Genomic DNA, 21,809 nt, shown 5'->3' on the forward strand with positions numbered 1-21,809 from the left:
TAATTGGGGCCACTCTTGTTGTCACTTGTCACTCACAGAGTTGCATTGCAAAATCATACAGAATAAATTGTAATGTGTTTATTTCGTTTAGAGTTCAGATGGGATTTTTGATTTTCTGCGCGGCATTAATTTGCTGTGCGCAGAGGACGCATGAGCGGTGCGCAATTGCGCAGGCGCGCACCTTAGAGGGATCGTTGACTGTGGCTCCTCCTCCTCGACTCCTATGAAACTTAAAACCTGCCGTTTTATGTCTTCTGCTTCGAACACATCGTTATTTGGCACCCTTACTCCCCCAAAATGTCTCTGTCAAACACAAGAAAAGTGAACTTAACACTTTTGAATAGTTTTACCTCCGTTTCTTACGGTTTGTTGAGTTTGCACTGGATTGATACGTGGACATGACAAAGGAGGTACTTGATACCTCAAAGAGTTTACATGTTGTGTTTTTTTGTTCAATCCCAGAAAGACTGTGACTTAATCCCGGTTTTGTAGATACACTGAGACGAAGTCTAAGCTCACTGTGTTTTTGAAACTGCACCGATTCCCTCAGAATTTTCAACGCACGTGAAGTGTTTTGTCCAGAGGATTATTCGTGATTTGTACGTTTTCAGAATGTGCTTGTTCTATTTTTGGCCAAAGTAAAACAAAGAAAACAACCTGGAGTTGTCTTTATTTTGAAGTTATTATGCCTTGATTTTACCATTTCGGCCCACTTGGGAATAGATTTTCCTCCATGCGGCCCCTGAGCTAAAATGAGTTTGACACCCCTGTTCTAGACCTTCAGCATCATTTCTACTCCATATCGGTGGGTTTGATAAATGTGTGAGACAAGTTGTACCCACCAGTTGTTGTGCAGGATGTCATCCATGACTTCAGAGAGGTAATCATAAAAAGCATAAATCCACTGGATGATAAACATCTACAACAAAAGGAATAATAAGTTACGTCCTACTGTTTTTTGCTTTACTTTCAAACTAAAAAGGCATACAGATGCAAACTCGTTGTTGAGCTCAGGCAGCATGGCATCGTGGATCAGAATGGACGGGTCCTTCTGGAGTCGCTCCAACTCCTCCACAAGACGCTGCTTGTCTTCTTCGCTGCCGTTCCAACTGCTCACCGGCTTGAAAAAAACCTTTCCGGCAGCATTGCGCCTCTCCAGGATCACCACCTGACCGTAAGGAGATATCCAAGCAAAAAAATCCTCAATTCGAAAAGAGCATTCTGAACTAGGGATGGGTACCTTTTCACATTTGAACCAATACAGTACCAATTCTCGGTACGTGTGAATGGATACCGGTACCCAACGGTGCCAGTTTTCCGTACTATTGTGTGTTCACTAGGGATGTGAATCTGCCAAAAACTCGCAATTCGGTGCTGATTCTTGGAGTGACGATAAGATTCAGAATCGATCTCAATTCAAGATAATTAACGATTAAAACCGATTCTCAAAATGTATCATTTGGTATAGAAATGTACTTTTTCAAAACAATTTACCTACTACAATAGCCTCTCTTGGTTGCTGACATATGACTTATACATGCGGCAAGTAAGTGCGGAGATTGCTTAAAAAACGTCTTTTAAAAATTGATTCTTGAAAAATATTGAAAAGACATATCATTTCAAAATCGGGATAATAAGAATCAGGGATTTGAATCGATTTTTTTTGTTACCCCTAGCATTCATGTGTTAATAAATGGCAAATGTCTTTATATAGCGCTTTACTACAACTGGAATGATACCCAAAGTGCTTCACATTTATATCGCATTCACCCATTCACTCACACACTGATGGCGGAATAATAAATGTTAATTATTTAATAATAAAATCTGATTACGATAACTGTGCTATCCAGTTATCTTGTTTTCCTATGACATTTCTTAGTCTCATTTGCAAGTATTTTATAGTAGACTTTGCATGCTGTTAGATGGCAGAAGTTTATAGACTACGATGTGTGGCCTTAACCAAGAAGTGGTCTTTTCCATGAAGCTGAATGTGCCAGTCTAGTCTTATGTTGCGCCCTACAAAATACTTATAATGAAAGCATTGTACTTATTACACACCAGCTGTTTGATTGTAACATGCATCTTAGTTGTAGTTTTCATTCAAATTTGGAGGTGATAAAATCGCTAATGCTAATCAGTAGCATGTAGAGTACAGGCCAAAAGTTTGGACACGCCTTCTCATTCAATGCGTTTTGTTAATTTTCATGACTATTTACATTGTAGATTGTCACTGAAGGCATCAAAACTATGAATGAACACATGTGAAGTTATGTACTTAACAAAAAAAGGTGAAATAACTGAAAACATGTTTTATATTGTAGTTTCTTCAAATTAGCCACCCTTTGCTCTGATTACTGCTTTGCACACTCTTGGCATTCTCTCGATGAGCTTCAAGAGGTAGTCACCCGAAATGGTTTTCACTTCACAGGTGTGCCTTCTCAGGGTTGATTAGTGCAATTTCTTGCTTTATCAATGGGGTTGGGACCATCAGTTGTGTTGTGAATGAGAAGGTGTGTCCAAACTTTTAGCCAACTGTATATGGCAAAGCCGATATAAATTAGCATCAAGCTAGCACATTTTAGAAAAGCCTTACTTTATTAGTGTTTTCTATCAGGCACACTTGCTTCGTTGGCATGGAGAGTTGCAACATTACCTAGATGAAGTTTAGCTGAGTCTACTCTGAGTGCTGCTTGAGTGATTGTTTCCTCGCCAAGTCTTTAGTATGCAACCATGAATTGATTAACGTGGACCCCGACTTAAATAAGTTGAAAAACTTATTCGGGTGTTACCATTTAGTGGTCAATTGTACGGAATATGTACTCTACTGTGCAATCAACTAATAAAAGTTTCAATTAATCAATCAATCAACCGAACGTGATGACATGTGCAACAAAGAGATCGAAATAAGGCACAATTAGATTTTAACCGAATCAATACAGACTGAATTCAGTCGGTGCCTTTTTAAAAGTACCAAATTCGGTAGCCATCTCTATCTGGTCATTTCAAAGATGTACTTAGTGTAAAACACGAGACAAAGTCGTCCATAGACCAAGACACCTGTGGTGGCAGTGTGCTGTCCTTGCTGGTCATCAGGGCGTTACAAAGTGGTTGCTGTACGTGTTGGTAAACATAAGCGAATCTCACGACTTCTTTGGCGTTGCTCGAGGCGAAAGACAGGAAGGCTCGGTTGCCTAGAGAAAAACTCTCGTCGTCGCCCGTGATCAGCAGCACGCAGTATCTGAAGGGAGGAAAAACCGCAATAATGTAAGCTGGCTTAAGGTGTCAGTTAAACGCATGATGTCCTACTTCCTGCGTCTGTGGAACTGCTTGACAGGACAGAGCTCGTCAAAGAGCTTCTGATTCACCAGCCTCGGCGCCAGGAGGAACTTGTTGTTGGACATGAACTCATCGATTATTTGCTTTTTCATTCCTTTAGTCTGCAAAGCAAAACAAAACTTTCTATTACATTACATTAGGGATGTACCGGTATTAGTATAGTACCGCGATACTAATGAATCATATTCGGTACTATACCGCCTCTAAAAAGTACCGGTCCCCCACACCCCCGGACCTCTGTCGTCATCACGTCGTGTCATTGATGGTTTACGAGCAGAGGAGCACGTTCGGCAGCGCACAATCACAGAGTACTTACAAACAGACACAGTGTGTAGACAGAAAAGGGAGAATGGACGCATTTTGGCTTTTAGGAATAGTTAAACATGCTTCACTACACACCGTAGCTCACCGTCAGCAAAATGTAAACAAACGCCATTGGTGGATCTACACCGCACATCCACTGTAATGATACCAAGTACAAGAGCGTATCTAGTTGATACTGCTATGATTACATCGATATTTTTTAGCATCACAAAATCTTTCGTTTTTTTTATTTTTTTAAAATGTATATTATGTTAGTGGTTATAGTGTCCGCCCTGAGATCGGTAAGTTGTAAGTTCAAACCCCGGCCGAGTCATACCAAAGACTATAAAAAATGGGACCCATTACCTCCCTGCTTGGCACTCAGCATCAAGGGTTGGAATTGGGGGTTAAATCACCAAAAATGATTCCCGGGCGCGGCCACTGCTGCTGCCCACTGCTCCCCTCACCTCCCAGTGGGTGATCGAGGGTGATGGGTCAAATGCAGAGAATAATTTTGCCACACCTAGTGTGTGTGTGACAATCATTGGTACTTTAACTTTAACTTTATGTCCCTGGACACATGAGGATCTGTAACTAGGTGGTATCGGATTGATACCCAAATTTGTGGTATCATCCAAAACTAATGTAAAGCATCCAAACAACAGAAGAATAAGTGATTATTACATTTTAACAGAAGTGTAGATAGAACATGTTAAAAGAGAAAGTAAGCAAATATTAACAGTAAATGAACAAGTAGATTAATAATTAATTTTCTACCACTTGTCCTTAATAATTTTGACAAAATAATAGAATGGAATATTACACAATATGTTGTGTCAAAATTACTTATTACTAAAAGACAAGTTGTCTTGTATGTTCACTATTTTATTTAAGGACAAACTTGCAATAAGAAACATATGTTTAATGAACCCTAAGATTTTTTGTTAAAATAAAGCCAATAATGCAATTTTTTGTGGTTCCCTTTATTTAGAAAAGTATCGAAAAGAACCGAAAAGTACGAAATACATTTTGGTACCGGTACCAAAATATTGGTATCGGGACAACACTATATTAGATACAATTCAGGCAGACTGCAGGTTGCATTGATTCACCTGGATGATGTCAGCAGGCTTGTCTGTGTTCTCTTTGAAAACCAACATGGTGGGAGCATAGGTGTTGATATTGAACTGTCTTTGCAGATTGGCCGTCTCGGACAGGCCCTGATCCACGTAGCCGAACTGCAAGTAATCCTTGTACGCAAACGCCGTCAGCTGTCAAAAATGAGCATGTTATGCCAGGTATTGTTATTGTCAGTCATGTTGTAGCGCTCACCTTGTAAAGTAAAGGAACCACGGACACTTGGTCAAAGAGCAGCACATGTGGCTTGTTGAGTTGGTGCCAGCTGTTCAAGAACTGCTTGTCGTTCTTATCGCTGACCTAACCGAAGACATATAGAGGTTAAATGTATGTTTCTATTCATATCCATGAGTTGTATTCCTCTTAACTGAGCGGTGTAACAGTACATGTATTCTGTAGCAGCCATATAATCATTTAAACTTGTACTCTCCTCTTCTATGCTGTTGCCATGTCAGTGTTTCCCATAAACTGCCAAGATACCTGTGGCGGTGGGGGCATGGCTATGGGCGTGGTCACCATGACATAATCGATTAATTTGCATAATTTACTACAATGATTTGATTTTCTCTAAAAAGGCTCAAAAAATTTATACTTACTAATTAATAATAACAGTTTTGTTTTAAACGTCCATCCATCCATCCATCCATTTTACAATATAATTACAACACTTTATGTACATATTTATATACAGATTTGAACAATAAGTTATTCACTGAAATATATTTATTAATTGTGGTTCTTACAAAAAATATATCTTATAAAATATAAAAGCTAAAATGTCTCAAAGCTCTGCCCCTTTCATTAGTGCATACTAAATAATTTAACTTTAGCCTACTACTACAACCATATTATTTACCAGCAACATAAAGTGAAACAGTGGCAGAGGTGTCCTGCCACAGTCAGTAACAAATAAACAGAAAACAGTAGTGGTGGTAGATAGACACAGAGCTTCATCAAACATCTGATCCACTGAACAAAGAGCTCCAAAAATCTTGAACTTTAGACTGCCATCAGTTTTACTACCTACACTTAACCATGTGTTTCCTACTGCCTGCAGACTTTGCACCCTTTGTTGTATACACATGTTGTGTTTCTAATATAAATACATTTAATAAAGTCAAATACAAATAAGGCAACAAGAGAAGTATCCTACACTTCTCTTTTGTAAAGTAAATCTAAATAGCCGATATGGGCATCTACATCAACTATATGATTTGCCTGAGAAGCTGGAGAGGACAAAAAAAAATTAAAATGTTTTTTATTTTATTTTATTTGTGGCGGACGCAATTCTTTCGTGGCGGGCCGCCACAAATAAATGAATGTGTGGGAAACCCTGCATGTGCACACTAGGCTTGTGCATATTTAAGTACTGCAGTTTGAGACACCATACTGATAAACTGATGGTTGTCCAGCATCAGGAAAGTCGTGCTTGAACTGCAGCTGCCAAAGCTCCTCAAGCTTCACTACTGAGATTCTGTTTGCAGTAATTTCTGTCAATTTGTCAATTGCAGTTCTGTCACTTCCACCTCCGAGTGGTCCATTTACTGTCCAGCCTAGCATCGTTCTCACAGCGTATGGTCCATTATCCACACTTTTAACCACTTGCAGTGGCTCCATCGCTTTGGGAACGTTTACTCCGATGAGTAATCCAATCTTGGCTTGAATAATGCATAATAAAAAAGGAAAAAAACATATAAGTCGCACTGGAGTATAAGTCGCATTTTTGGGGGAAATTTATTTGATAAAATCCAACACCAAGAATAGACTTTTGAAAGGCAATTTAAAAGAAATAAAGAATAGTGAACAACAGGCTGAATAAGTGTACGTTATATGAGGCATAAATAACCAACTGAGAACGTGCCTGGTATGTTAACGTAACATATTATGGTAAGAGTCATTCAAATAACTATAACATATAGAACATGCTATACGTTTACCAAACAATCTGTCACTCCTAATCGCTAAATCCCATGAAATCTTCTTCCTCTGTGTCGCTTCTAAACAACTCTGCCAACTCCAAAGGTAGGCAATGCGCCGCTTCCTCTTGCCGTTTTCTGCTGCATATTTCACTACGTCCAGCTTGTAACCTGCAGTATATGATTTCCTTTTTGGTGCTATTTTTGTTCAGCCCTTCTCAGTTTTTATAAGTTACCGCCAATGTTGAAATGATCCATTTTCATAGGTACGGAAGTAGTAGCAGGTAGCATCTTTTTTTTCACAATGCACTTCTGCCATGACCCACAATGCACTTCTGCCATGACCCACAATGCACTTTTGCCATGACCCGCCCCCGCCAAATTTTTATTGGTTGACGTATGTGTGTGACGATTGCTGATATACGCCTAGTCTCTTACGTGAATTAGATAAATAATATTATTTGATATTTTACAGTAATGTGTTAATAATTTCACACATAAGTCGCTCCAGAGTATAAATCGCACCCCCGGCCAAACTATGAAAAAAACTGCGACTTATAATCCGAAAAATACGGTATGTATTGCATGCTTAGAATAATTATAAGGTACACTTTATTTGTAATTATTATATTTGTCTGAATAATTTGATGACGTACTATTTTATACTGCTTTAATACAGTGAAGATTACGTAACTGTTTAATTGCATATATGGCGGAAGGATCTGTGTGGTAATATGGTTTGGACACAATGTATTATGGGTAATGGCAGTCAGGTATGGTGGAATTGAGCCACAAAGTTTTTTCCGCGATATATGCAATTAAACAGTTACGTAATCTTCACTGTGTTAAAGCAGTATAAAATCGTACGTCATCAAATTGTGAAGTGAATTATATTTATATAGCGCTTTTTCTCTAGTGACTCAAAGCGCTTTACATAGTGAAACCCAATATCTAAGTTACATTTAAACCAGTGTGGTTGGCACTGGGAGCAGGTGGGTAAAGTGTCTTGCCCAAGGACACAACGGCAGTGACTAGGATGGCGGAAGCGGGGATCGAACCTGGAACCCTCAAGTTGCTGGCACGGCCGCTCTACCAACCGAGCTATACCGCCCCAATTATTATTACAATAAATTATTCAGACAAATATAATAATTACAAATAAAGTGTACCTTATAATTATTCTAAGCATGCAATATATACATTTTCTTATTATTTAAATAAAGTAAATAGTCCCCTTTTGACTGAATAAGCAAAAAGCACCTTCCATAAAATGTAAATTAACTTAAACATCATTTAGGCTCCTACATTATTGTTGATTTAAATGTGTGGTAATGGCTCTGAATAACTACATGAAGTGTTTATGCCAGGAGCCGCCCCTGCTGATTCTTTATTTAGAAATCAGTTAGCATTTTTTTTTTGTGTGCAGTCTGAATACTGACCCACTCCACGAGTCTCTGAGGAAGAAGGTCTTCCACGAACTGCCTCAGGTGCTCCTTGGCTACAGCATAATGGAAAAACGTCACTTTGCCATTGATGACGCCGAGGATGGACGGCGTGCGATGGGCCCCCAGGTGATTGGCCAGACGCCTCTCGTAGCCCACGTCCACCACGCCGATTCCCACGCCTGCACAAACACACATTCGCTTGTTTCCCCTCGCAGACCCACACCTGTGCTCAAGTCTTTGTTTGGATTCCAAACCTAGCGTCTCCATCTCCTGCACCACCTCCTTCCACACGGGCTCAATGTGGATGCAGTTGAAGCACCAGTCGGAGGTGATCTTGATCAGGTACGGCCTTCTGAAGCTGTCGGGCACCACGTCGCCCACGTACTGGTTGAAGTGCAGCAAGTACTTGTCGTCGGAAAATTCCCGCTGGTTCCTGCTGTTGAAAGGGAAGTTGAAGAAAGACTCCTCGAAGTTGAAGTTATTGTAGCGGCCGTACGGCTGCGTGTCATCGGTCTGCCCGTAGCGGTCGTAGTTGGCACGTTTGTCCTCGCTGGATAAAAGCTGGAACATAAAACATAACAATAAGGGCAGCCATTTTGTTTTGACGTTGACTTGAGTATTTTAAAATACAAAAATGCCCCAACTTTTTACTCTATTCTCAGAAAACACTGTACTATAAAGTACTGTACGACTATAATGACCAACATAAATGGGTTATACTTGTATAGCGCTTTTCTACCTTCAAGGTACTCAAAGCGCTTTGACACTATTTCCACATTCACCCATTCACACACACATTCACACACTGATGGCGGGAGCTGCCATGCAAGGCGCTAACCACGACCCATCAGGAGCAAGGGTGAAGTGTCTTGCTCAAGGACACAACGGACGTGACTAGGTTGGTAGAAGGTGGGGATCGAACCAGGAACCCTCAGGTTGCTGGCACGGCCACTCTACCAACTGCGCCACGCCGTCCCCATAAACTGGTCTGTAATGCGTGGCTCTTTAGCGCCACCCTAGTGGCTCCCTAGAGCTTTTTCAAAAATGTATGAAAATTCAAAAAGATGAGAAAAAAAATGTTTTTTTAGTTTTAATATGGTTTCTGTAGGAGGACAAACATGACACAAACCTTCCCAATTGTTAGAAAATCCCACTGTTTACATTAAACATGCTTCACTGATGAGAGTATTTGTCGCGCGCCATTTTGTCCGACTAATTTCGGAAGTCCTTGAACGCACCGTAGTTTGTTTACAAGTACAACTTTCCTTTGATACTGCCACAGAAAGACGTGTTTTATGCCACTCCTTCTTTGTCTCGTTTTGTCCTTCGCTTGGAAAGGAGCCAGCTTAGGTGGTTCGGGCATCTCGTGCGGATGCCTCACGAGCGTCTACCGAGGGAGGTCCTCGTTGCACGTCCCACTGGGAGGAGACCCCGCGGCAGGCCAAGGACTAGATGGGGGGGATTACATCCCCTCTCTGGCCTGGGAACGCTTCTGGGTTCCCCAGGAGGAAGTTGCTAATGTTGCTCTGGAGAGGGAAGTCTGCTGGAGCTGTTGTCCCCGCGACCCAATTCCGGATAAGCGGTTGAAGATGGATGGATGGATGTCCACCAAACTTTTTATGCTGTACGTGAATGCACAAAGGTGAGCTTTGTTGATGTTATTGACTTGTGTGGAGTGCTAATCAGACATATTTGGTCACTGCATGACTGCAAGCTAATCGATGCTAACATGCTATTTATGCTAGCTGTGTGTACATAATGCATCATACATTTTAGTACCGGTACCAAAATATTGCTATCGGGACAACACTAATCCCTACAACATTGGTTCTGTTGGTGATTTCATGTTGTACAGTACTCTGACCGTTTGGTCAAAAATAGCGGTTTTACCTTCCACTTTTTCATGCACTCAAAATCATAGTTTTTTTTCTAAAATATAATAAGCTTTCAAATTTCCTAAAATAGTCCCCTGCTTCCAATTAATACCTCGTCCTTTGTAACCTGACTCTCGCCAGATCCTTGTAGTTCGCTGAGCTCCACACAAGGATCTGGGACTTCTCAATAGTAGAAGTATTTCAGAAGGCGGGGGGGGGGCTTGTAAAAAAATCATTGTGTGTGACTGGATAAACCACTTGTTCGTTATCTTCAATGACATGCTACTTCAACCACTCACATCGAAATCAACCCGTGACGCAGATGAGAGCGACGCTGGGATATCCAAAACAGAACAGCCGACATATTGGATAAGTTAGGTAACTTTTACTGAAACAATGCAGCAATGTCAGTAGACCAGACCTGGGCAATTTAAGGCCCGGGGGCCACATGCGGCCCGTTAAGCTTTTCAATCTGGCCCGCCAGAGATTCCCAAATCATTTTTTTAGATCTTTAAGATGGAAACTGTAGCTGCCATTATGATGTGCAGTGATGTTTTCTAATGACCGGAAGTCTTCAACTATACAAAGTATTTCAATGGTTGGAATCTGCACTTTTAAATTATATACTAGTTACTATGGTAATCTATTTAGTTACTATGGTAATGTAAGTCACAGCAGCTCAGACGAGGCACCAAGCAGTGTGGGCGGGGAGCGTTTCCACAGAGTGTTTCCAGAGCCTGAAACGTGGGTGTCAGGGACAGACGCGGAAGGAGATTTTTACAACAAAGTTCTACAAGAAAAGTGATATTATGCCAGATTGTAGTTTTTTTTTGTTTTTTTTTACCCTTCGCATTCATATTTCGCCATGTTTGTTGCATTTTTGTTGTGTTTCGCTTGATTGTAAATTATGTGGATGAAGAGGGCGTGTGACGTTCATATGTTGTCAATATTCAGTGTTTTATCGTTCATAGTTAATATCGTAAATCCCACATTCTTTATATTCATGTACATTCTGGGTGTCTCATTCAGTAAAACATTTAAAATTCCATTCCGTTTTTTTAAGGGGATCTGTCATAACGTTTTTAGCTTTCAATCAGACATTATGGTGAGGTTTTGTATTAGTGTTCCTAAAAATAGCACCCAGCAGATTGTCACAGCTTATATGTGTGTGTGTGTGTGTGTGTGTGTGTGTGTGTGTGTGTGTGTGTGTGTGTGTGTGTGTGTGTGTGTGTGTGTATTTATGTATATAAGGGGACGGCGTGGCGAAGTTGGTGGAGTGGTCGTGCCAGCAATCGGAGGGTTGCTGGTTACTGGGGTTCAATCCCCACCTTCTACCATCCTAGTCACGTCCGTTGTGTCCTTGGGCAAGACACTTCACCCTTGCTCCTGATGGGTGCTGGTTAGCGCCTTGCATGGCAGCTCCCGCCATCAGTGTGTGAATGGGTGAATGTGGAAATACTGTCAAAGCGCTCTGAGTACCTTGAAGGTAGAAAAGCGCTATACAAGTATAACCCATTTATTATTTATATACATAGATAGATATACCGGCCCCCAGACACATTTTTTTCTCTAAATGTGACCCCCAGGTCAAAATAATTGCCCAGGCCTGCAGTAGACGATCGATGTCGCAAAACAGTTGCAATAGCAGAATCAATGTCAGCACACGACTCCTCGCTGCTGAATCAAACAGTCGCTTCGGCGCTACGTCACATCTACGAAATCCAGCCCGGCGATCCTGATTGGTTCATTTTCTTTTGCTATCTTGAAGGAGTTTGCAATGCCCTCGAGCCCAGATCCTTGTGTGGAGCTCAGCGAACTACAAGGATCTGGCGAGAGTCGGGTTACGTCCTTTGTGCGCTTTAGGTAAATAAACATCCATGCTCTATAAGGGCATTGCCACCCGCATTTCCAACATACCCAACATGTTTACTTACTTTTTCCATTCTACTAACCTCATATGATTTGGTAATCCTGATAAACATGTCCTCAGCACCCGGATTTTTGTTTTTGTCAGGATGCCTTGAAGAGAGCATGTTTTAATTCCACAGCTGTCAGCAGCACATGTTTGTACTCATCTGAGACTCACCATTCTTTGGCCAGGCGCTTGTACACTTTCTTAATCTCAGCCTGGCTTGCACTCCTGGTGACTCCTAAGGTGATGTACGGATCCACCTCAGGTCCAGCATGGGGGGCTCCAACCTCCAGCACAGTGAGGACCACCAGGACAGCCAGGGGCAGGGACATTTTGAAGCCTGCAGTCAGTTATTATTTTTTTTATAACATAAGGATTTGTCAGCTTCTCGCAAATACATAAAATAGCATGCTAATAGCAGCCTGACTAGCAACAATATAGCCCCACGGTGTATTACTGTTTTTTTTATCCAAGAAAATAGGTATAGTACACACACATATTTTATTCCAAATAGGGATTTTAATAGCGTTGCTAGAATAAACAGTGCATGTTATATCAGGCACCTCAAGCAGATGCAGTCAACCCGCACTACGCCACATTTCCACCGCAGGTGTCGTTCTTCCTCCTCGGCGTCTTGGCGGATGCTGGACGGGGGGAATCAGAAGGTGCGTTTTTAGGCAGCATCTCACAGATCCCGCGGGGAACCATCGACAACCTGCTGATGTAAGGCAGAATGACAGGCGATGAAGCCAAAGTACTGTTGGGAGATGGAGTACTTTATTAGAAACTCATTTCGCGTTTTATGTATTCACTGTATTTGCGATCGTTTTAAATTTCGTCGCGCACCGGCGTTTGCAAACTGTGTTTCGCTAGGTGGGCGGTGGCGTGTGGCCATCCGTAGGAGGCGAAAATCGAACGCACCTTGTTTTTGGTGCGCGTGCGTTGGCGCTCTCGGTGGGCCAATCAGAAGCAAGAGTGATGTAAACAAGGAAGTAGCCAAAACAAGCCGCTGCAAACCAAATATGTTTTGGTTTGATTCTGAATTGAATTAATTGTTACAAATAAAATAAAGTTACAAAGGACTTAAAGTTAGTGTTATTTGCAGACGACACAACTGCTTTCTGTTCAGGAGAGAACACACAGAAGATAATACAAATAAAAGAAGAAATGAACAAATTTTAAAAAATCGTTTGACAAAAACAGACAATCTTTGAATCTCAGTAAAACTAAAATAATGCTATTGGGTAACAGTAGAAAAGAGCATCATACACGAATACAAATAGACGGAGTAGACATTGAAAGGGTGAAAGAAACCAGATTTTTGGGAGTATTAATAGATGATAAAACGAACTGGAAATCTCATATACAAAATATACAACATAAGGTGGCAAAAAACATTTCAATAATGAATAAAGCAAAACACGCCCTGGGCCAAAAATCACTTCATATTCTCTACTGCTCACTAGTGTTACCATATCTGAGTTATTGTGCAGAAATATGGGGAAATAACTACAAATGTGCGCTACATTCGTTACAAAAAAATATCAATTAGACTGATACATAATGTTGGATATAGAAAACATACAAACAAAATATTAAAGTTTGATGATTTGATAAAATTGCAAACAGCTAAAATGATGTACAAAGCAAACTATAACCTGCTACCAAAGAATGTACAACAATTCTTCTCAACTAAAGAGGAGAAATATAATCTTAGAGGAAAATCTAATTCAAAACATTTGTATGCACATACAACACTTAGAACCTTTAGCATATCAGTATGTGGAATTAAATTATGGAATGGATTAAGTAAAGAAGTTAAACATTGTACTGATATGATCCAGTTTAAAGGCCTACTGAAAGCCACTACTACCGACCACGCAGTCTGATAGTTTATACAGTATATCAATGATGACATCTTAACATTGCAACACACGCCAATACGGCCGGGTTAACTTATAAAGTGCAATTTTAAACTTCCGGCTGAAAACGTCTAGGTATGATGACGTTTGCGTGGGACGTCAAGGGTTGAAGCGGAAGTATTGGGACACCATTGTATCCCAATACAAACAGCTCTGTTTTCATTGCAAAATTCCACAGTATTCTGGACATCTGTGTTGGTGAATCTTTTGCAATTTGTTCAATTTACAATGGAGACTGCAAAGAAGAAAGCTGTAGGTGGGATCGGTGTATTAGCGGCTGGCTACAGCAACACAACCAGGAGGACTTTGAGTTGGATAGCAGACGCGCTACCGTGAGTACAGCTTTGGCTTCCAAACATTTGATCGCTTGCCCGTCCGAGCGTGTCGCTATGTGCATGTCACGTACGTAACTTTGGGGAAATAGATGTTTCTTGCCGACTCTGATGGCGGCCGGGGTGTCGTCGAAAGCTACAACGCCCGCCGCCGCGCCGCTGTCCTCACCTTGACTTCCTCCGTCTCCAGGCCGCCGACCGCACCGATCATCAGGGTGAAGTCCTTCGTCGCGCCGTCGATCGCTGGAACGCAGGTGAGCACAGGTCGTGATGAGCAGATGAGAGCTGGCGTAGGTGGAGAGCTAATGTTTTTAGCATAGCTCTGTCGAGGTCCCGTAGCTAATTTAGCTTCAATGGTGTCGTTAGCAACAGCATTGCTAGGCTTTGCCAGGCGGTACAGCATTAACCGTGTGGTTACAGGTCCAGAGTTTGGTAGTATTGTTGATCTTCTGTCTATCCTTCCAGTCAGGGGCTTATTTCTTTTGTTTCTATCTGCATTTAAGCACAAAGCTATCACGTTAGCTCCATAGCTAAAGTGCTTCACCGATGTATTGTCGTGGAGATAAAAGTCACTGTAAATGTCCATTTCGCGTTCCCGACTCTCGTTTTCAAGAGGATATATTATCCGAGGTGGTTTAAAATACAAATCCGTGATCCACAATAGAAAAAGGAGAGAGTGTGGAATCCAATGAGCCCTTGTACTTAAGTTACGGTCAGAGCGAAAAAAGATATGTCCTGCACTACACTCTAATCCTTCACTCTCACGTTCCTCATCCACAAATTTTTCATCCTGGCTCAAATTAATGGGGTAATCGTCGCTTTCTCGGTCCGAATCGCTCTCGCTTCTGGTTTAAACAATGTGCAAATGTGAGGAACAAAAGAAAAAAACATTTAACGTGATACTTTTATTCGCTTTTTATTTTGTTTCTTGTTTCTTTTGTTTTTTCTTCTTCTTGGTATTTTAATTTTTAAATGTCTGTATTATACTGGTATTGAAACGAAGAAAAAAAGTACTGCTACGTGTCAGTGATTATGGATTGTGATGATGTGCATTTATTTTGGGAGGTTAGAGATTGGCTGAACAACTAAGCTGTAAGAATGTCCCCATTTACGATAGAAAATATTACATTTGGTATATTTATAAAAGATAGCAACCTAGAAATTATGTTGCAAGCTAAACACTTTTACATAAAAGTCGATTTCTTAAGTGAAACCCAAATCTTACATTGGTTCAATGATTTAAATGGATTGATAAAATCTCAGAAGCTGGTAAAAAGTAGAAAACCCCTTAACAGTATTACTTTTTAAAATCTTGTTATTTTTAGTTATTTTATTTTCGATCTATTTGAATTGTCTCTTACTTTTTATTTAACCTGTTTTGTTTGTATAAAAATGTTGATTGCTCAACCTTGTTTGTCTGAAATGTTGTAATGTTTTGGAATTAAGTGCCTTTATTTGTTGGCGTATTTTCAATGTATACTGTCTGTATGTTCAATTGTTCAATTAAAAAAACGTGTTAGTGTACGTTTTAAGATACATTTTAAGATAAAGGTAATTATTTTTTTAAATGTATTCATTGAAGTCCCTGAAGACTGTTTAAGTCGACTTAGGCTACACTGTAAAAAAAAAAAAATCTGTAAAAAAACGGTCATCTACTGGCAGCTATGGCTGCCAAACGAAAACCATAAAATTAATGTAAAACATTGTAAACCAAATAATGATCAAAAACATTATGTTTACAGAAATTTTCATGTAACGTTTTGCGGAAAAATATCGTAATTTTACAGATTTTTACTAAATTATTTAGATCAACCACCTTTAATAAAGTGACGATGCAAACAGTTCTGCAGAAAAATACCTTTATTCTACAGAGTTTTTCCAAATTATTACGATCAAACACCTTTAATGAAGTGACAATGCTGGCTTTTCCACAGAAAAATACCATTATTTTACAGATTTTTTCTGAATTGTTAAGATCAACCACCTTTAATAAAGTGACGATGCAAACAGTTCTGCAGAAAAATACCTTTATTCTACAGATTGTTAGTATGGACAAAGACTTTTATATAACAAGCTACATATTTAATGAAAGATAATTACTGTGATTTTACATTAATTTGAAAGTAATTTAAGAAAACAAAAAATGCTATGTATAATTAATTTGGTATTTTTCTGTAAAAGAAATAGAAATATACATAGTTTGTCATTACTGGCATATTACTTAAAATAGTTAAAGTTAAGTTAAAGTTAAAGTACCAATGATTGTCACACACACACTAGGTGTGGTGAAATTTGTCCTCTGCATTTGACCCATCCCCTTTGATCACCCCCCGGGAGGTGAGGGGAGCAGTGGGCAGCAGCGGTGCCGCGCCCGGAAATCATTCAGGCGGATTGTTTATTTACAGATAATGTCTTCAATTCTACAGTTTTATAAACTATTTAAAAAAAATAGAAAGATTACTGTAGAAATTTAGAGTAAATTAACCATAAAAATAGGATTTTTTTTTTACAGTGTAGTAAAACAATGAATACTAATGTCAAGTGGGGTTTTGACATTTATAATTATTTTCTTTTGCATTTGTTTTTAAAATTCTGCAGCGTTTATATGATTTATTTTTGGTATTTTTGTGTTGCATGTACCATGGATCACAGACCACCTTTGTAAAATATACGTTTGCTATTTAAGTAAGAAAGTCGTTGCTTCATTGAATAACACATGGTTTGAGAAAAAACTACCTGTTTTTTTCTACTGTTAAAAAGTGAAAATGTAATATTTTACATTATTTACATTTTCAGCAAAATGACCTTACGCTCGCTAGGAAAGCAGTAGCATTAGGTCACCGACAGGAGGCGGAAACGCCAACACTCTGCGGGGAAAAGCAGCAGAAGAAGAAACCTGACGTTCACTCATACAAAAACAACGACACGAACCTCGCAACCAGGAAGTAATATTTTCCTCTGCTCATTAAATTTTGTTTTTTCAAGACCTTTTTTTAATCACACATTTTTGGAAAACCGTTTGCAGAGTGAATGGAGGATGGAGGAAAGTCACAAGAAGGTTCTTCAGCGATACAGGATAGATATTGTCACTGGTTTGGAACCATCAAGCCTCTATGACCGCCTACTGGAGAAAGGTGTTTTTACTCAAGACATGATCGATACAATTAAGGTAAGGTGACATTTTAGTTAAGATAAGTCAACTTATTTTAAACAAACAACCTTCGAGTCATTTAACAAAACGTGTCATATATATGTGTATATATATTACTCCTGTAGAGAAGGAAAAACTGCTGTCATAAAAATGGCTGTCATATATAAGGAATAAGAGAACTCGTCCATTTATTAAAATCTATTAACCAAGTTGTTTTAGAGCCAAGCAGTAATTGTAGAACATATGTACAGTCATCTATCATAAATACCAAACTATTATTTACCACTGAATAGCAAAGGCCTGACATTAATTACATGAGTCCTTCTTCTATTTTCTATACCGGTTGTTTTTATTAGGGTCATGGGGGAGCTGGAGCCTATCCCAGCTTATTTAGCTTGACAGGGCACACACTTATACAAACATTTACATTAACACCTAAAAACAATTCAATCAATCTTAATTTTCTATAATGCTTGTTTTTATTAGGGTCATGGGGGAGCTGGAGCCTATCCCAGCTTATTTAGCTTGACAGGGCACACACTTATACAAATATTTACATTAACACCTAAAAACAATTCAGTCAATCTTCATTTTCTATACTGCTTGTTTTTATTAGGGTCATGGGGGAGCTGGAGCCTATGCCAGTTTATTTAGCTTAACAGGGCACACACTTAGACAAACATTTACATTAACACCTATAGACAATTCAATCAATATTCATTTTCTATACGGCTTGTTTTTATTAGGGTCATGGGGGAGCTGGAGCCTATCATAACTTATTTAGCTTGACAGGGCACACACTTATACATTACATTTACTTGTTGCCAGGCTGCAACAAGTCTGCATGGTATCACCTGACCACACCTTGCCGACCCCCAGAATGCACTGAAGCTGCTTTGTATTGTACTGCATTTGTCCCAGCTCTGTTAATGTTAAGTAAGTAGGACTTTAAACTCAATAATGCAATTATTGTCTTTTTGATTGAAGCCAACTCTACTTTTGTTAGAGCAAAGAAACAAGACGGGACCAAGCCAGGCAGCTTGTCAAGGACCTGGTGACCCGTGGAAGTCGGGCATTCCCACTTTTTTTGGAAAGTCTTCATGAGTCAGAGCAGCACAGTCTGGCAGATCTCCTTCAAAGCAATGCACCAGCAGTTCAAGGGTCAACATCCAACATCCTTGTTCGGCCTGTTGTCCGGACTCTTCCACTTTGTAAGTGTGCACTACTAAGAAAAATTTATTTTTAATCCCAATGGGACTTTCGTGGGTAAATAAAGGTTTACAAAAAGGTACAATTAATAATGTTTCATTTAAGTTTACAGTCTTCACACAATCTTTCACAGCTTTTGATATCTCGCTTGTCATCTGTGTTCTTGATATTTATCAGGTATGGCACAAAATGTATCATAAAACAGATTTGTTAAATTAATTATTTACGCAAAGCTAATAAGTATGAAACAATGCTGTAATTTAAATACAAAACAGCACTCTGACTAAATGGATATATATTGTTCTTTTATCCCATAGCTGGTATCAAAAAAATAGCAAATATGGGTTGACGTGATACAAATTGTTACTTGCACAGTATATGCAGGTTAATACTGTGAGGGAGAATTGTGGACATCTAAAATAAATGTAAACATTTTTTTTAATTATTACTACAAATGAAGATTGTACATTACAGGTATGACTTTTAGAGTCCACATTATGTATGTTTTTCATTTGCTATATTTTTTTGAAAAAGTATCATTTATTTTAAAAATTATTTTTATTTTAATTGACCTAAAACAGTATTAATTATTACTCTTTCTTATTACACATTTTGGTCAAGTCAGTATTGATAACAATATTAATGAATTCATTTATATTGAAGTTTGATGTTCTCTAAAAAATGTATATAGTTTCAATATGATAAATCAAATGTTTTACATATTTAATTTTTTTTTTACAACAAGTCCGTAGGAAAAAGCAAAGCTTATTTAATCCTACCCCTTTTTTACTTAATAGCAATTACTAACACATATGTTCACTTCCTGTCCTTAATTTGCACACAATTTACATCAAATCATTCTATATAAAAAAGTTATCTTTATAAATATTTAAATCAGTCTAATTATTCTTCCTTTTTTTTTGTATTTACAAAATGATAATAATTTTTGCTGTCAATATCACGTCAGGGTTTGAAAATGACCTACTGTACATGTTTGCAGGGTTTAAAAAAAATAAAATAAAACTACATGTTTTCAATTGTTATGGTGAAACTAAAAAATGTAGTATTATGCAAAAGTCCATTAAATCCAGTAGTTCACCTTTAAATGTGAAACTAGTATGTGATATAAACTCATTACATGCAAAGTGAACTATGTCAAGCCTTAGTTTGTTCTAATTTTGATGATCATGGCTTACAGTTTTTAAAAACCCCACATTTTCTTACATTTTCAATTAAAGGTTTTCATAATCTGTAAGCCATAATTATAAAAATTGTATCAAATAAAGGCTTGAAATATAATGAGTTGCATGCTATGACCCAATGTCATATTGTAGTTCCATCTGGTAAATCTAACCTTTGCACGATAATCATATTTTTTGAGTTTCACCAGTATATGTCAACAATGTATTAATAATTGCAATGTTTGGTTATTAACGAGGAACGCATGTCCCGCAGATTAAATGAAATGGTTCAGGAATATGACTGCTTCCCAGAAGCAAACTCGCATAATCTTGCTTAATTGCAAAAGCTTTTCGTTAGCAATGCATCTCAGTACATGTGCAATCTGATGAACTTTGGCCTCATTACAGCCGTCACCTGCTCGTGAGTCACATTTACTTTATTTAAAATATGCATTATGCACATGGAATACGTTGCAAAATGCATGTTTAAAATTGACAATTACATTGTGACATTAATATAACTTGTTTCCATGCCTGTGCAGCATCTGCAGTGGATTTCCAGAAGCAAATGAAGGCTACTATTACCACTGTCCATCCAATACAGACCCCCACATTATGTAAGTCACTGGCTAGTATACACTTTGACAAGGTTTGTATGATTGTTTATGGAAGTATTATTGTAGCAAAATTATTTGCAACCGTGTATCTCAGTCTGTGCATGTGTAATCGAAATTATGTGTGTGTGTACTAATGTGTGTGTCTGTATATCAATCTGTGCATGGGTAATCTAATTCTTGTGTGTACCTTTATGTGTACTAATGTGTTTGTCTCTCTGTAACCCCCCTTGCCTTTCCTTATACTCACCACTAGTTGGCGCCTTACAGCCACTCACTCATTGTTGCTGTTGAAGCCAAGAACACTTTTCATCACTTGCTGTACATAAAAGTTCATGTTTTAGCAGCAACTTAGCGGTCAGAAGTATTTTTTTTTTCAAATAGGTGATCATGTAATGACACAGAGGCCAAAATGATCATGTTTATTCTGCCGGATGTTAACCTAAATGTGATTAATCTTCACTCATATATGGGGAGAGCCCTGCCTCCGGACAGACAGATATTCTTTTTTTACACAGAAACAAATTATAATACAGACAAGACAACTTAAAACACACGCACACGCGGATCTGTTTACACACACACACATTGATATACAGACACACACATTAGTACAGTGTTTTTCAACCACTGTACCGCGGCACACTAGTGTCCCGTGAGATATTGTCGGGTAGGTCGTGGGAGATTTTGTAATTTCACCTAATCGGGTTGGAAATATTTTTTGAAAACCAGTAATTATCCGCAAATGTGCCGTTGTTGAGTGTCAGTGCTGTCTAGAGCTCGGCATAGTAACCGTGTAATACTCTTCCATATCAGTAGGTGGCAGCAGGTAGCTAATTGCATTGTAGATGTCAGGAACATGGTTAGTCGTGATCACAATATGCGGGAGGCAGGTAAAAAGGTATCTAACACTTAAACCAAAAATAAACAAAAGGCGAGTGCCGCTAAGAAAGACATTGAAGCTTAGGGATGGCTATGCAAAATGAAACTAAAACTGAACTGGCTGCAAAGTAAACAAAAAAAAGAATGCTGGACGACAGCAAAGACTTACAGCGTGTGGAATAGACGGCGTCCACAAAGTATATCCATACATGACATGACAATCAACAATGTCCCCACAAAGAAGGATAAAAACAACTGAAATATTCTTGATTGCTAAAATAAAGCAGGTGCGGGGAAGAGCGTTCAAGGAACACATGAAACTGCTACAGGAAAATACCAATAAAAGAGGAAAAGCCACCAAAATAGGAGCGTAGGACAAGAACTAAAACACTACACAGTAAAACACCAAAAAACTCAAATAAGTTTTGTCTCAAAGTATTCGTGCCTTGGCTCATCACTATAGCTCTTGTCTCAAAGTATTCGTGAGAATACTTTGAGACAAGAGCTATAGTGATGCATGCTTGGTTATGGTTTGAATTCATATCAACACTTGTGAGAACAACTTTTTACTGTCAATATCGGTTACTGAGTT

At 38.9% G+C, this 21,809-nt stretch overlaps 2 protein-coding genes across 6 annotated transcripts in view; one reads left to right on the plus strand and one right to left on the minus strand.

The window, feature by feature from the left end:
• Positions 1-12,760, minus strand: part of LOC133654254 (dnaJ homolog subfamily C member 16-like) — a 29,898-nt gene extending 17,138 nt beyond the window's left edge. For 3 of the 4 annotated variants that reach the window (XR_009826866.1, XM_062054478.1, XM_062054477.1), the window contains exons 1-11: positions 12,490-12,760; positions 12,101-12,266; positions 11,967-12,033; positions 8,395-8,701; positions 8,135-8,319; positions 4,975-5,079; positions 4,755-4,913; positions 3,310-3,440; positions 3,061-3,241; positions 989-1,168; positions 843-919 (exon numbers count right to left, since the gene is read on the minus strand). Coding sequence is in view for 3 of the 4 variants with exons in the window: in XM_062054478.1 (XP_061910462.1) it covers positions 843-919; positions 989-1,168; positions 3,061-3,241; positions 3,310-3,440; positions 4,755-4,913; positions 4,975-5,079; positions 8,135-8,319; positions 8,395-8,701; positions 11,967-12,033; positions 12,101-12,258 (1,550 nt within the window). In the remaining variant the exon portion in view is untranslated. The remainder of the gene's footprint in view (positions 1-842; positions 920-988; positions 1,169-3,060; positions 3,242-3,309; positions 3,441-4,754; positions 4,914-4,974; positions 5,080-8,134; positions 8,320-8,394; positions 8,702-11,966; positions 12,034-12,100; positions 12,267-12,489) is intronic. The other variant, XM_062054479.1, reaches the window with a different exon arrangement.
• Positions 1-21,809, plus strand: part of casp9 (caspase 9, apoptosis-related cysteine peptidase) — a 55,043-nt gene that overhangs the window by 21,833 nt on the left and 11,401 nt on the right. The window contains exons 2-8 of one of the 2 annotated variants that reach the window (XM_062054481.1): positions 8,122-8,266; positions 8,356-8,482; positions 9,479-9,782; positions 16,977-17,125; positions 17,206-17,349; positions 18,338-18,542; positions 20,264-20,338. In XM_062054481.1, coding sequence (XP_061910465.1) covers positions 17,218-17,349; positions 18,338-18,542; positions 20,264-20,338 — 412 coding nt within the window. In that variant the 5' untranslated portion in view covers positions 8,122-8,266; positions 8,356-8,482; positions 9,479-9,782; positions 16,977-17,125; positions 17,206-17,217. Of the gene's footprint in view, positions 1-8,121; positions 8,267-8,355; positions 8,483-9,478; positions 9,783-14,418; positions 14,435-16,976; positions 17,350-18,337; positions 18,543-20,263; positions 20,339-21,809 lie in introns of those variants that run through there. The other variant, XM_062054480.1, reaches the window with a different exon arrangement.

This window comes from Entelurus aequoreus, linkage group LG07 (genome assembly GCF_033978785.1).
Source record: "Entelurus aequoreus isolate RoL-2023_Sb linkage group LG07, RoL_Eaeq_v1.1, whole genome shotgun sequence".
NCBI classification, from domain to species: domain Eukaryota; kingdom Metazoa; phylum Chordata; class Actinopteri; order Syngnathiformes; family Syngnathidae; genus Entelurus; species Entelurus aequoreus.